Source organism: Triturus cristatus, chromosome 3_1, assembly GCF_964204655.1.
Source record: "Triturus cristatus chromosome 3_1, aTriCri1.1, whole genome shotgun sequence".
Lineage (NCBI taxonomy): Eukaryota > Metazoa > Chordata > Amphibia > Caudata > Salamandridae > Triturus > Triturus cristatus.
In genome coordinates, this window is record NC_140583.1 from 868,918,306 (window position 1) to 868,934,790 (window position 16,485).

The 16,485-nt window shown below is 42.2% G+C and overlaps 1 protein-coding gene across 4 annotated transcripts in view; it reads right to left on the minus strand.

Moving 5' to 3' along the window:
- MYO3B (myosin IIIB) overlaps window positions 1-16,485 on the minus strand; it is a 2,253,613-nt gene that overhangs the window by 1,169,919 nt on the left and 1,067,209 nt on the right. For all 4 annotated transcript variants that reach the window (XM_085645333.1, XM_085645331.1, XM_085645332.1 and 1 more), the window contains one exon: window positions 1,593-1,689. In XM_085645333.1, coding sequence (XP_085501459.1) covers window positions 1,593-1,689 — 97 coding nt within the window. The remainder of the gene's footprint in view (window positions 1-1,592; window positions 1,690-16,485) is intronic.

The window sequence follows — 16,485 nt, forward strand, 5'->3', positions numbered from 1 at the left end:
AGATGATTCTCCAAAGTAAACATGAGCAAGCTATCTCTCCCTACACTACCTTAAAAGGGCTACACGAAGCTAAGAAGCATTTAGTAAAGGTTAAATCAAAAAGGTGTCAGCTGTCGGAGTCTTCAATAGAAGGCACTTCAACAATGGGTCAGGTACCATAAAGCCACACATGCAGAAGCATAGATCTGCTCTCCGTGGAATCCTAAGATTATTTCCCTGTCCCTTACTATGTTCAGCATGAAATATCAATTACATTCAGGGTAGACTATCTCACAAGATCCTTGCTAGTAAATTCCCATGGCTGTGGCTCAACTGGATTCTTGCAACACCTTTCCCATATCGATAAGTTGCAACTTCATTCGTCCTCTGTCATTCCTCTTCTCCTCCATGAGAACTGCCCTCCTTGCTCATTACCGCACTTCTCCTTGCCAACTTCTTTTTGGTATATCTTGCTATCTAATAAAAATAAAACCCTTTGATGCTAACTAATGAGGCTTTGTCCATACCTGCAGTGGAAACAAAATACAAGCAAATGTACGCTGCATTGAAGGTTAAATACGAATTACATGTTAGATTTTAATTGTGGGCATGAACTGAACTGGTTTCTCGAGGTCCACTCTAGTCAACTTAAACAGTGCACAGGGTTACAGAATACGTGCATATTTCTACATGCACAATAAATACAGCTTCTTAAGACATGTATAAATGGTAAAGAATTATGAAGATGTCGTTCAAAATTCACCTATATGGAAATAATTCTTGTTACACATATAAAAATGTAAACATTAGTTTACACATGCACATTCTAATTTATTAACCTCACAATGGGAAACACTTTATGTTAACTTCTCCCATCACATTAATATATAAATGTTACATAGAGCTTTATTAATCACAATCTATACACAAATTCTTCATGCGGAATGCTTTAAATATGCAATAGTCCACTCTTCTTAGTAAAATTAATCACACAGAATATATTCGAGTAATGACTACTCATGAGTATGATGCACTCCTACAGTATCTCAGATGGGATCAAGCTTACACTTATCCAATATTATGGACGAAATATAGTCCTACAAAAATACCGTGAAATAAATTTTACTACCAAAGTACCATGAAGATAAGTATACATGGGTACGTAAAGGTTTACTAATCTTAACTTCATATCGATATATATCATCGAGGCACAAGGATGTGAAGTTAATAAAATCAATACTATACTCGCCTATAAAATAACCTACATAATAATTTGGTTGTTGATATTGTGAGCAAGATATTTTAGCAGGGAGGGGTTTCTATCCTTGAAATTTTGACATTCACATCAAATAAACTTCTATCACAATGTGCAGCATATTTCTGTAAATTTACACATTATGTCAATGATAAAAATAAAGTAATTTAAGCATATCCTGAAGGGTTAATTGAATTTTGCTCATGGTAAACAGCCAAAATGTGCATTCATTTTGAATAATTTCTCATACATACTGGTTTCAAAATGATAGCATTTAGATCTTTATGGAACAGCATAAATTTAGAAGAATTACAGTTTTAGATCATACAATTAATTAATTCAACAAAGCCTAAAATACCTCATCAAGGACCTCCAGGTTCACCAGATCATCATCCAAAGAGCAGCTCACAGAGGGGTCCAGCCGGTATGGCCTTCTTGTGTTTATTCTTTCATATCTGCAAAAGTATGCATAGATAAGTTGTGGAAACGAGACGCCCAGATGAATCATAAATAAATATTTTTGGATCTTCTCTAAATGAATGATTGTGACTATATTTCAGGCACCTAACTGTAACGGGATGTGGCAGAGAGGCGTAGGCATTTGAGATGGAATATCCACACTTGAGTTGTTTCAGTAAGGAGGTGTAATCCACCCTTGACACTTCCCGGATCCTGAGCTGCAACATCGCCATATACTTTGAGTCATCTCTCCCACAGTATAACACATGCAATGTGCAATACATTTTGTACCAGAACTTGAAATTGTAAACAATAATTTTGTGGTCAAACTACGAAACTGATGCTGAACTATAATTTAATGATAAGGCACTGAAATATGATGAATGCTGAAAAGCCTGTGACATCAAAGAGGAACAATTACGCCAATGTAAAAAACATAAGGGCCTCATTACTATAAAATGACGCAGCGCGGCGCCGCAAGCCATTTTGCAGTGCCGAGCTGCATCATTTTAAAAGCACAGGGATGCACCGTATTAACAACAATACGATACATCCGTGTGCTTTCCCCAGCGCTGGTGCACAATTGGCTGCCATGCGCCAGCGCAGGCACCCTTGTGTCATGTTGAAAGGGTGTCTGCACTGCAGGGATGGTATTTTCCTCTCTATGCGTGCTGCAGAATGCCGCACACATGGAAAGACGATAAAACAAGGAGAAATTGAAGTATTTCTCCTCATTGTGCCACTCCTACACCTCCCCTGGGAGGCGAAGGATTGTGACGCATTCCCAGCTTTACAAAATGTTGTAAATCTGGGAATGTGTCAGGTTCCATGGATGTTGCGTGGGAACACCCACACCAACACCCATTGTCGCCCCTTTCACGCAGAGTAATGTGTGAAAGGGACCCATGTTTAGAAGGCCATGAAAAGTCACGCAAGGTGTACGTGGGCTTGTAAATATGGGCAAGCCCATTGCGCCGCAGGTGCGTTAAAAAAAGTGACGCACCGGCGGCGCAATGGACTTGTAAACGAGACTCCAAGTTTAAAGCAATATGTAGCATTTTGTGATCATCGTGTGAACATGAATACAAATCTAGTTTCTTTAAATCAATGAAGTGTAAGACATTTTTAAAAATGTCTGGCTCCTCAAGTTTCAGAATCCATGCATTGAGCACAAACTCATTTTGCCCTGCCTTCTTGCAGGGAACAACTCAACATCAGTTACTGGCAGGACTGCAGCAAGGCTGGTCCATTTCCTAGAAGGGGTGAGAGCAGAAGGACAGAGACAGTACATATAATTATAAATTCTGAATATTAATCAGATGATCTCTTTTGTAGGCAGCATCTGCTTATTTAATGTGCCTATGTTATCCTAATATTCGTTTGTCAACTTGATCATAATGCCAAGTCGATGTTTAGACAAATTAATCAAATTGAACTGAATGTTCGTGACTATATTCCAGGCACCTGGCCACATAAATTCTGAGAAGCATGGTATGAAACCAGGTCGACAGGGAACAAAAGTATAACAATTCTACAGTTCCTAAAACATTAGTGGTACTTAAAATTACTATTTATTTTAAAAACAAATACTGTAGTGAGGGCCTGCAGCCCCAGAGGTTCAGGAGGACTGAAAGGGCCTCCAACCTGTCAGAGGGTGCCTATTCACCCCAAGCCCAGTGAATATTCTGCAGAAAGCCCAAAAAACCTCATCATTTTGCGATACGTCACTGTCTGTAACATGTCTTCTTACATCTTTAGAAAGAAGGAAGAGAGGAGGAAATAGGGGATAGATGTGCTTATATTGCTCTCCTTGTACCCCTTTATAATTAATTCTAGTAACTTTGTCTGGAATTAAACATAAAAAAGTGAATGTAACAGCACCACTTTTCTACATCTGTTTTTTTTTTGGGGGGGGGCGTTCTTCCATTGTTAATTGTTGTTGATTGATTCACATTCTTTGGTTCGATGCGTCACATTTCTAGATGCTGGATGTTAGAGCTGTCAGTCTTACAGTGATCTACACCCTAGCATTTTGCCTTCACTCTCCTGTTTTTCTGAAATCATTTCGCTGGCTTTAGGACTCTGTGCACTTTACCACTGCTAACCAGTGCTAGCGTGGTTGTAGGCACTCCCTAAAGCATGGTAAAATGGGCTTACACCTGATTGGCACATTTAATTTTCTTGTAAGTCACTATTAAAGTGGTAGACCATATACCCAGGGCCTGTAAATTAAATACTACTAGTGGGCTTGCAGCACTTATTGTACCACCCACTTCTGAAGTCCCTTAAAACGAATCCCAAGCCTGCCATTGCAGCCTGTATGCCATTTTACACTTCCAGTTTGGCGTGGCTATCATTTTATTACGTAAAAGTCACCCCAAAGGTAGGCCCTAGACATCCCATTGAGCAGGGTGCACTGTAATTAAAAGGTGGGCCATGTACTTTTAAGTGTTATATGTCCTGGTAGTGAAAAACTCCTAAATTCGCTTTTCACTACTCGGAGACCTACCTCTCCCATGAGATAACATTGGGCTGCCTTATTACAATTAATAAGTGCTAGCTTTTTATGGGAGCGAGTAGGAAATCCATATTTGGTGTCTAGGAAATTGTAATTTAAAATCCTTTTAATGGTAAGTCGGATTTTAAGTTACAATTTTGAAAATGCCACTTTTAGAAAGTCTGCATTTTCCTGCCCATGCTATTTTGTGCCTGCAGTCTGTTTCTGGACAACATGATTGGGTGTAGTTGGCAGTTGGGCTTTGTATATTCCTCCCACACAGCCACACAATAGAGGGATTAGGTGTGCCTGCATGGGCCATCACTAACAGGATGGGGGCGGAGCTGGGCAGAGCCTTGCTTACAAGTGATTTGGATGTGCCCTGCCTTCACACAAAGGACTTCACACCAGCTCATTGTGCCTGCTGCCAGACTGGAGCCTGGGCACGGAACGCAGAAAATTCCAAGCACTTCATAGGGAATCTCTAAAAACTTCTACTCCAAAGAAGGCACAGGGTATAGCAATGGGACCCTCAGACCCACTCTTCAGTTCACTTTCTGGACCTGTGGAAGGACTCTCAGAGGCCTGAGTGATGCTGTGGCCAGCTGTGTACTTCAGCAGACTGCTTTGCTGCACCAAGAAGGACTGCTCCGGTGCCTGAAGCCTGCTTTGAACCCTCAGATGCTTGCCCTTCTGCTTGAGCCCTGTTTCCCTACTTGAACCCAGGACCACCAGAGTGACTCCAAGGGCTAGCGAGCTGGCCTCCTGATCAAAGCCTCAGGGAAAGGAAGGGCTCCCATTATCTTGAGAGAGTCCCAACCCTCCAAGTGATGCCTCTCTAGGCCAGGACCATTGGAAGTGTTGCTAAAGGTATCCATATAGCCAAAATCCAAAACTTGGACTTAGAAATGTTTTGGCTAAAAGTGCTCTGAGAACCTTAGAAGAGCCTGGGACCTACCCGCTAGTTTATCTGCCCACGGTGCATCGCGGGTCTGACTGAGTTTGCGGCAGCTCCAGTCACGTGTTCTCTGCAGCGAATCCTGTTCAGCAGTCCTTCGCAGAAGGGGTATCCAGGCTTAAGGAGCCCTAATCGGCTACAGCTAGCAGCTTCGTCCTGCTGGAGATTTTTCGACTTCCAAAAAAGAGACTAAGTCTGAACGTAGAAATATTGGTCCAGAGGCTTCCTGACCACGATGTCGCTTTCTCCCCAGACACTGCCTGCAACCTTGTCCTGCTAAATTTTACCTTCTCAGATCTTTTTCCACGAAATTCTTCTAAGTCCAAAGGTAAGCGCAAACCAGGCCCAATGTATTAATTTTCCATTGAGGTGAGCCATATTTTCCACTTTGACCCGGCCAAGCAGACCAGATGTCTGTGTTTGGTACTTTGATATTTTAGGCACTAGTATTTACCGTAAACTTTAAAAATTTGTAATGGCAGTTCTAATGATTGGAATTTTGTCATTTTGGTACTAAATAGTTTATTAAAATTACTCTGTGCTTCTAAATTGGTGTGGGATTTTTCTTATGTTGTGTTCTCACTTTACTACTGTTTGTGTGCTGCATAAATACTTTACACTTTGCCTCTAAGATAAGCCTAACTTTTTTGTGGCAAGCTACTGGAGGGTTAAGCACAGGTGAAATTAGTGACTTTTGTGCTTCACCCTGGCAGGGACTGTGACTGTTGCTTGAGCAGGGTTAACATTCCACTCAACCAACAACCCAATTTCTCACACTTAAATATTGATCAGTAAGCATAATTGATACAGTAAATGATCCCTTTGTAGGACTAATGCCTACAATATTAAAGGAAATGCCACCATTGCTCCAGGAACAGCCCTATGCCTAACCCCCACACGAGGGAAGCTGTGGCAGTGACGTTGGATGACAACAACACCAGGTTAGAATTGTGACTGTATGTTAGTGGATCAGAGAAAAGGGAGCGGAGAGAGAAGAAAAGATACACCAGAATGACAAAGGCTCAAACAGACAATTTCTGGCTGTACATCATGAGCCTGATCCAGAAGACATGGACACACATTCTAGCTGAATGTTGGAACGGTAATGTCTCCATCATGGTAACCGGGTGTGTACCCTTGCCCTGAATGACCTGAGTGCATGTGAAACTGGTATCCTGACTTTGTTTTTGGCCCAGCTCATACACTAGTCTAATGTGTGCTCTAATGCCTAGGCCAGTCCATTGTAATTGCAAGGTACAGAACTTGTTCTGTGACCTGAAGGGGGCACTGAGCATAACTTCTATGGTGACATGGGACTGCTGTTCATGTCCTGGGTTGTTGAGATATAAAGTGGTGTTGAAAAGCATTTTAATTTTTGTAGATTGATAATGCTGAACAGATCTTTTTCCTGGTAAAGGTAGAATGAAGTGTCAACTGGCCTGACTCATTTAAAGCACCACTTGGATGTAACACACAAACACTTACACTGACATCTTGTGTGCATGCTGATTGTGTGTGCATGAAGTATGGGTATTGGCATGACTACCAGTTGTGGTTAGAATTTAGTTGGTTGCTAGGACCAGCGGGATCCAGTCTGAATTGTCCCTGGCTTGACATGGCACAAGTTGGAGGATGCAAAAACCAAAGGAAATGATGGACGGAATGTTGAACATTGCAAGCACTCACCCCCAGTCAACTGATCTGGGTTTAATCCATCACCCTTCTTTAGCCCACTCTGCCACCCCAGTTCAGACATGGCCATATGCAAATCAGTCTGACCCTGTGCCTCATGGGAACAGTCCAGCCCGAACTGCCAAGCCATGTCTTCCCTGGACTGGAAACAAGCTTCCTAGGACCGGTTTCTGGCATTTCAGTCGTCTTCAGCCAGGCCTGCTTGCCACGGAATGCAGAAAATTCCAAGCACTTCATAGGGAATCTCTAAAAACTTCTATTACAAAGAAGGCACAGGGTATAGCAATGGGACCCTCAGACCCACTCTTCAGTTCACTTTCTGGACCTGGTCTTCAGCCAGGCTTGCTTGAATCCAGGATAGCATAAGCTTGCTCAGAAGGTGGAAGTTCATTGCCTGCATTCCCAGAACTTAAATTAGAATCTCTGCTACACTTAGAAACTCTATGAGGACCTTTTAGAAGGGGTTGCTGATTAGTCCTTTGTGTGTCTTGCCACATTTTGTGGATGGCAGGGTAGAGTCAGGATTTAATGCTGGTAAGGATAAAGCAGTTTCTAGGCATTGCCTGCCCATTTGTTTTTCCTTGAGAACCACGTTAGAGAGCCTGATGACAGCCAGGTGGAGAGTGATTATTGTGCTCATGTTTTGGAGAACTCTTGCTTGGAACTAGCATTATCTCTACCTTGCACAGTGTGTGCTCTAAGGCATTGCATAGGGGTACAGAGGCTGTGTCTGTATTGCAGCCAGAAAATGAAATTAGAAAAGAAACTAACCCAAAGCATTCCTGCACTTTAGACTGTGGATCAACAACGCTGTCTGGAAAACCAGAATAAAGGTGGCACCGCAACAATCTCAGTGTCAAGCCATGTTATCACGCAGAAGTAAACACAAGGCTGTGGTGAAAGACTAAGCAACTGTTTCATGTGCTAAAGATACAGAGGTGCACATTGAAATAAGTAACTTTTGCAAGATATGAACAGAACTAGATGTCTTTCTAGATGTTTTTAAAGCATGGCCAAGAATTTGGCTTTCTAGCCCCCCTGGCATGAAGGACTTGGTCAATGTACCAACCCGAGACAGAATGCCAGCTGGACTGCAACCACCACTTAACCCACTGAGCAATATTTGAGTGAGATTTGTTTCAGGTAATGGTCAATCGTATGGGACATCACAGGGAAGGTTAGTTGAATCCAAATCCTCTTTCATTTAGGACAGGCCCACTCATGAACACTAGGAAGCAATGGATACATTTTCAAGATTTATTTTAAAATCAAAATCCTATCCTAGTACACTTGATTTGAAATGTAACTACAATAAAGATAAACAGAATGGTAGTTGCAACGTTTACCAAAAGCGTGAGCAACAAAAAATACTCAATTATATTAGCAGAATAAATTTATAGTAATCCCACAATCGTTCTTCAATTTACTAAACTAATCTTAGCACCAAAATAAAAGCCTAATTTGAGTTTTTAGAAGGTACATACCTGAATACCTGTTTGAACAGTATTGTTTTAGATTCAATAAAATAGCAGAATTCTGCTATCCTTGTCTCTGCTGGCAGCCTAGCTGATAAACCCAACAAGTGAAGGCTAAATGCCTCCTGTTAGCCTTCAGCAAAAGTAGACAATGTGATTCTGCATGGCCTGTCTCAAGTGGGTCTCCTGGCACAAAGTTCCTCTCTAACTCTTCATACATTGTGCTCAGCTTATTAAACCATATTTAGTCGTTGTTGAATCTTTCAAGATAAACAATTAGCAGAAGGCAGCCTGATGCACTTACTTGTTTTCATTCTGTAAGACTGTGCTCTTTTGAACAATAGCAAGAAACACAGTTATCAACTCTCTATTAAACTTTGTTCACAACTCAATAACAATTATTTAGAACAGAACAGTCAACTCAGACTAAATACTGACTACCATGTTGCAAAATAAATGTGCATTCCATATTATTCACTTGCATTCATGTCTAAACAATTACAATGTGCAACCTAAAAGCGGAATACCTAGATGACAAAAACATAATACACATAACAAACTGACCTATGGTTCCCTGAATTTTGTGAATGCGCGCATAAGCCAGTTAGTGAACTTGCACGTGTGCAGATTCTCAACCTTGAGATCTTCTTTACTGCTAGGTCACTGTAGTAGAGTGGGAAATGCAGCCTCTGTGCTAGAACAATGTAGTGGAGGAGAAATTGTAGCTAATCTGCTAGGGCACAGTGGTTGGTTTGGGAACTATAGGAATTGATTGCAGCAATGTAGTACGTTATAGATCCCTGTTATAGAACCCTGTAGCTGAACACCCATCAATATAAATAGAATTTAATTTTGCTGTATTAATAAAGAGCTCTTTTTACTAACACAAGCACTGGGTTGGACAGTATATTTTTGTGTCTGTTGCTTGACTGGTGAGTTCTGAGCCTCTGCCCCCACACTACCTCCCTGAAAAGCCTTTGACTGTTGACCTTCTCTACACTGAAACAAAAGTGTAATTTTCCAACTTTTCAAGAACATAGTTGGATCGACGCTGGGACATCAGAGGCAGATGTTCTTAACACCCCTGTTGTGGACCCTGGGACATCAGATGCAAATGTTGCCAACACCCCTGTTGTGATCCAGTAGCTCACACAGACGACACCGTCAAGCATACGGCCCCACTCATATGCATATAACACATAACATTCACACATACACACCGTGACTAGATCCCACTCCTCCAGCAATCAATAGCTTTTTTTTTTTACATACCTTTCCCCTCACAGGGATCCTAACCTACGCTGTATTGGCATCTTCTTCCATGCTGTCTGAAGGGCACTACACTGTGTTCACACAGTGTGACTGACAGCGTCGGGCATGCCTCATGGCCAGTCACCATACAACAAGCACATACTGGCAGGTCAAGATGCAATCCTGCCCCGGCTACGGTCACATTGTAATTGTCGGTATAGGGATGAGGTCCCAGGAAGCTCACCTGGGTGGCAACAGCATCTACACTTGCACCCATTTTCAAAATGCCAGCTCACATTGCTTTTAGTAAGCATATTAATGTGACAAAAATATTCATTTAACATCTATGTGACGGTAGGGGCGTAAGGTCAACCTGCAGAGGTGCAAGGGAGCTACAAGCCTGCACAGGAAGTCTGCATGACAGCTTAGTTATGTTAACCCACTGAGCCATTTTGCCAGTTAAAGTGGAGAGCTGTTTATCCATAAATCTGCAAAAGTGAGAACCAGAGAGCCTGAGAGTGTGCTTTACATCATTAGGCTGCTAAGAAAACTCAAAATAAACTGAGTATCCACTTCAGAGATCACTCTACAATCTGTTGAAGGTGGAATAAGATATTCAGACTTTCTTCATTCTGCGGCTGATAAATGATCATTGATTTGCATACTTGTGAATTTCATCAGTTATTAACATGCTTAGAAATGTCTAACATTCTGCACAAAATATAGAAGATATACTATTCATACAGTTGAAAGGTGCATATATATCCTGTGAAGACCTGCTCTCACACCACAGTTATTAGAGTGAAAGACATTGCCATTTGTAATTTGCATTTTATAGACCTATGTTTCTTACATCCTTAGTTGTTGCAAACCTCTCTGTGTAGAGTATCCAAACACAAGAGTGTTTTAAACCAGCAATTACTCTTAATTTTAATATAGCCTTTTTTGCAGAAACCTTGCAGCTTTGGAGTGCTGTTGAAGGGCATTCCGGGTAATGACAGGCAATCTCAATGGTAATGATTTTGTAAAAATCGGACAAATAAAAGCTTAAATGAATCTACCTATCAGGATTCTTATCTGTTACCTATTGGCTGACCGCACAGCAGTAGGTGCACCAACCCTCTGAGCTTACTTGCCAGCAGAAACGAGCTTTACAACAGCAGAACAAATAGAAAACAAGAATTGGCATAGCCAATAGGTCTCGCCTTTGGGACCTTATAAGTGTTTAGCCATGCAACAGTTGATGTTGTTGCACCAAGGATATTGTACTGGATAACTAAACACTTATAAGGTCTCAAAGGCGAGACCTATTTGCTATGCCAATGCTTGTTAGTTTTTACCACAAATTATCATTGTTCCCACCTACCACCAGGTGTCATGGTACACACTGTGTATTGTTTTATTGCTACCCATGTTAGATTTTATTGTTATGTTTTTAACAGATGGAACATAACCTATGCCTATCTGCTGTCCTCCAGTGGATGAGGAACAATCACCTCAGATGCAACACGGACAAAACGGAAATCCTCCGGATAGGGAAAGATGTTCTGTTCCAGCCTTGTAAATGGTGGCCCGAGGGAACCACTCCTCCGTCAGACGTGGTCAAGGTGGCCAAGAATTTGGGAGTACAATTTGATGCAACACTCTCTTTCCTCCCACATGCCACAGCTGTAGCAGGGACATACTTCAGCCTTATCAAATCGCTATTCTTTTTTTTTCATTTTTCTCCCACTTGCCGCAAGGAAATCAGTGGCAGTGGCCTTGATTCTCTTGCGCTTAGATTATTGTAACAGCCTTCTTGCGGGAGCTAATAAAGCAATTCTAAAGAAGTTACAGGTGGTTCAACACGTGGTGGCACGACTGGTGCTCAAACTCCCACGAAGATCCTCAGCATCTGCAGCATTAAAAAGTCTTCACTGGCTTCCGGTACACAAGAGAATCCTTTTTAAAATTCTCCCGATCACCTATACAGCCAGGCTCAACTTGGGACCTAAGTATCTTGCAGCACGTTTTGCTCCATACACCACAACCAGGTCTCTCAGGTCATCATCAGCGAACCTGCTCAAACCCCACACTTTCAGATATAAATTGAAAGGAGGAAAGACAGTGGCCTTCCTCGGGACCAAAGCCTGGAATTTACTTCCACCCCATCTAAGGCTACTTAAATCAGAAATTCAATTCAGGAAGGCCCTGAAGACTTGGGTATTTATTGCCCCAGACGAATTATGCCTCTTAGTATCTTCACGGCCCACTCTCACCTCCAAACCAAATCAGCGCCAGGATACTCCTCGCGGAGTGACAGACGCGCTTTACAAGTACCAAATTACAATTACATATGTTGTCTGTTTCTCGTTTTCATTCTTGACGTCAGGGTAATATTTTGACAATTAGGTACCGGTCATTATTATATAATTGAGTTGAATGTTGTAACTTGTGGGTTATTGCCTAAAGTAATGAAATGTCAACACTGTCCTAATTTAATTGTAACATTTTCAGCCCTCTTAACACTTTATGAATGTGAATTTTTTTTTAATTTTGTGCCTCATTCTCTCCATTTTATTACTTAAAAGATAGAACATCGTTTACCTACTCTGGAGCCTGTTTGCAAAAAGTGATGTTGGGTTTTAGCTCTGTGATGTTTCTTAGGAGGACTGAATGTGTATTGCACACACTTCACGTTGAAATAGGAGTGCAGAACCCCAGATTTCTAGATACTGACACAGAGAATGAAGCACGTATGTCATTGATTGGTCTAGACTGTTCTAAACAGTTTGCTACAAGGCGCTGGAGCCTCGAGGACAATGCGCAGTCTGTTTCAACATGAGCTGCCATGTCACGGGCAACATGGAAGCGGATTCGTTTCATCCACTTGGTATTTCTCACAGTGGTGTAAAGAGGTCAGGCGCTGGTCACAGACAACCATTGTCAAGCTTTAGCCCCCACTCCACCTTTAACGTTCATACGGGTGAGGTTGCCGCATACCGTGCATTCATTGCTGCATCTCAATTTAATTTACCTCTTAAGAGCATCCCGAACCTCTAAATCCATTGTTTTAGGAACAGGTGTAGTTATTTTTAGCTGCATGGTGACCGCAATAACAAAATTTTTCTGAAAAAAAACGTAATAGCTGCGGAGATCCTATCAAATAAAAGTCGGAAAACAAAACTGCAAAGATCCTATCAGAAAAATTAGTGAGGAAACACAGGAGTCTCACTTTGTGGAATGTTGATTGTTGAATTGTAGCAATTACTTGCTGTTCAGAAAAATCCAGTGCAAATAACAGCGTCAACAATTTAGAAGAAGGATTTGAAACGTTGGCGAGTTCCCATTCTATTCTGACTTGCTGTGTGTACAGAAATCCCAGAGACAACCGAGAATAGAGCTCACACGATGCACCTCTACCCTCATATGCAGTGTGTAACCCTCATGTGCAGTGTGTAACCCACATGCGCAGTGTGTAACCCTCATGCGCAGTGTGTAACCCTCATGTGCACTGTGTACCAGTACTCCATTTACAGGCGCCTATTCAGGTTCGGACTGGACTATCGGGCACTCCCCGGGGGGCAGGTCTGATGTGTCAGTGTGTGGGCTTTTTTTGGAGGTTTATGGTATGCAAGCAGTCTCCCGTACATGCAACTGCCTATATAAAGTGTATTTACAAGTTCAAAACAGCCTTATTTGCAAATAGGCGGCACTTTTTTTTTAATCTAACTAATTCGCTAATTGAGGATACTTTATTTTGGTAACCGGTCCAATTTTCTGTCCTAGTTCAGCTCTGCGCCTATTAACTTACAATATACATACCGCACATTAATGGGGGAAAATAAACCCTTCTTTACAACTTTTTCCAGACTAGAAGGCAAGGAAAGGGGCTGTGTGCATCATACCTGCCTCTCCCTCCCAATTCATCTCCACCCCACAACAACACAAGCAGCATTAGCATAAGTGCCTGCCTGAAGTTGAAGATAGTGCCATCGCTGTGTATGTCTGCCTGTGGCTCAATTGGAAAATAACCACCATTGAAGTGCGTGCCTGCCTGCGGCATCAGCACGTATGCCCGCAACCACAAGGGAAAACCGGCACGATGCCAGTATCGACACGTGTGGATCGGGGCGCAGCCTCCGAGCGTGTGTCTATTTGTCACCGGTGCGGCTTTGCGGGCTTAGGATACTTACGAGGAAAGCCGCTACGCCGATCAAAGGGTCAAGCGGCAAGGTCAGAGCGCGTCATGGACCACTTTAATATTTAGCATGCACGTGTTCACAAGAGACACTATCATGGTATTGTTGCGAGCGCGTGTTAGTGTGTAATGCTGACACCGTAGTGGTGATATTTGACCCCCTAAAACACTGTGTACCTACATAAGTAAACAAGAGCCAACCCAGCATGGCCCCTGCATGCACCTCGCCAACAAAAGTGAAAGTTAATTTAAACAAGTAACCTGATACTGGAATGCATCCTGCCCTCCAGCTGGCTCACTGTGTGCCGCTGATGACTGCGCTCGCTCCCGAGACCCACAGGCTGTGAGGGGAAGCATTTCAAGATAAGGCGGGACATACACGAGCCTTTGGCCATTTGCGTGTTTCAATTAGTGGAAGCCTTACGCAAATGGCCAATCAAATGCTTGCCCGGAAAAAAAAAACATGAGGAAAAGATGTGTTACATTGAAGCCCTTACTAGAAGCCTCGCAGAGCAGCACATGCGCACTGGCTCAGGCGAGACCTAAAAAGGACCAGCAATGTAGAAAAATGTGACCTGCTACATGTGAATCTTAGAATAACGTGGAAAGCTAAAATGTCCCTATTAACATCACAACACCGCATCGTACATGCAGGTAGATGCATTTGCACAAACACATATACCTCTCAGACTCTGAGACACGCTCTCCAGAACATTTTTCTGGTAAAGAGACCCTCCTCTCATCTGTTCCTGTATCTCTGACACTAATAATTACGAAAGAAAACACGTGTACTTAAACGTTATCTATCAGGCGCCTGTTCTCCCTACCGGTGGTGGTCTCACCCATTCAATGCACTTAGGCTAACTCTTCTAACCCGCTTGGAACAACATTTCAACGGATGTTAGGTACCTGAGCGGTTAGAAGGGGGACAACAGAAGTTGTTGACTGGGCTAAGATCTTCATGATGGCACAGATAAGGACAGCCATTTTGAGAACTATTTTTGTGATTTAAAGTGGCAGAACCACACAAGATTTTTGGCTGGGGCAATTTTTGGTCCTTGGAGGTACGTTAAGGCAGTGCTTGGTGCAAACACCTTCAACTATTATATTATGAAAGCAGGTTTCTGGAGATTGCAATGTGCGACATGAATGTTCATGCATATAGGGTATGTAGCATTTTGTTGTTGTGGCGACGTGTTCTGTTGTTTTTGAGCTGCTGTGTTTTTAAGCTTCATTACTGCAATGTGATGCTGCTATGTTATACTGTGCCCAGTTATGTTTTAATTGTGCTGGATGTTGGTCTGTGTATGCTATTGTGTTATGTTCGGAAAATGCATACCCTTTTTAAATGTACTCGATATATTCAATTATGCTAACTGTACTCATTTAGAATCTATTCTGAATCTAATCTTGGCCTAACCTGTAACCAGGCCAGAGTTGCATACATAAAATGTCTTGCAAGTGCCTTGTCTTTTTTCTCCTCAGCATCGGTCTTATCATGTGTCTCGTTAAGTTAGAATAGGCTTATTCATTATTATATTAGACTAGTAGGCAATTAAACTTTTAATTACTGTTTGGCCTCGGATGTGGAGACTGAGATGGCGGGAGAGACCTTCTGTACCAGGCAGACCTGATTGATATTACATCCAAGGTCGCCAGGATTCTTACTCCTTTAATCGGGAGCTGGGAAACCAGGGAGTCTACCTGCTTTCAGAAAGCATTGTCTTTGGATTTGTTTGCTTGTTAGAAACTGATAGGAAGAATCCTTCTAGAATCTTCTTTCATGCTTAAATTGTGTAATCTTTAGAACAGTTGAGCAGGCCCTGTCCTGACTTCACTGAGAGAAGACTTCTTCTCAACTCTGCTGATTTCCCCTGCCCAGAGTGTTGAGCTTCATGCTTGAACAGTCATACATTCCTCTTGAACCTCAAACTGGGTATTTTGATGCTGACACTTACCTCATAGACTTTCTTCTTGCCACTTTCGATAATTTATTTAGAATGGGGAAATTCCCCTATGGTACGTTATTTGTTGGTATTTTGTTTGCCGTTTGTGATTCTGTTTTGTATCTTTTTGCCGATCATATGCAAATTCAGACTGCATCATCATTTAAATATGTATGCTCTTACAATATGTTTCCTTCAATTTTTCTGATAGATTGAATTTGTAACCTGAACTAAATGTTGTTAACAAAACCCTTCAGGCTTGAACACCATCCTCTCTGTTATTCTTGTGGAGTCACGTTGGTTTCACTGTACTTGAAATGTATTGCCGATGTTAGTTCCTTTCCTACACCTCAAGTCGACAAACAAAGGTCCATACGACAATTGGGGGATACTCTTTTATGATTTTACTAAGAGATTGAGATTCAAGAAACACTGCTCTATCAGCTCCATTCCTTCAAAGTTATTGTGGCAAGCTACCATCTACCTCTGTCTATGGTGATAAGAAACTGCTGCTTCAGCACTTCAAATATTTAAGACACCAGTAAGTACAAACCTGTGGCACAGACTGTGGGACTCATTACGATGACAGTGGGACTGACACCAACGGCATAACCGTGTCGGTCCCACTGACATCTGAAGTAGCGGTCAGACCGCCGCATTACGATGCTGTTGGTTCGACTGCATGGGTGAGGGACTGACCGCTACGGTTCAGACAGGCTCAAGTAGCCCATCGGCCTAGCGGTCGGAATTTAATCCCTACAATGAGGGCGGTGCCTGCTCAGGCACTGCCGTA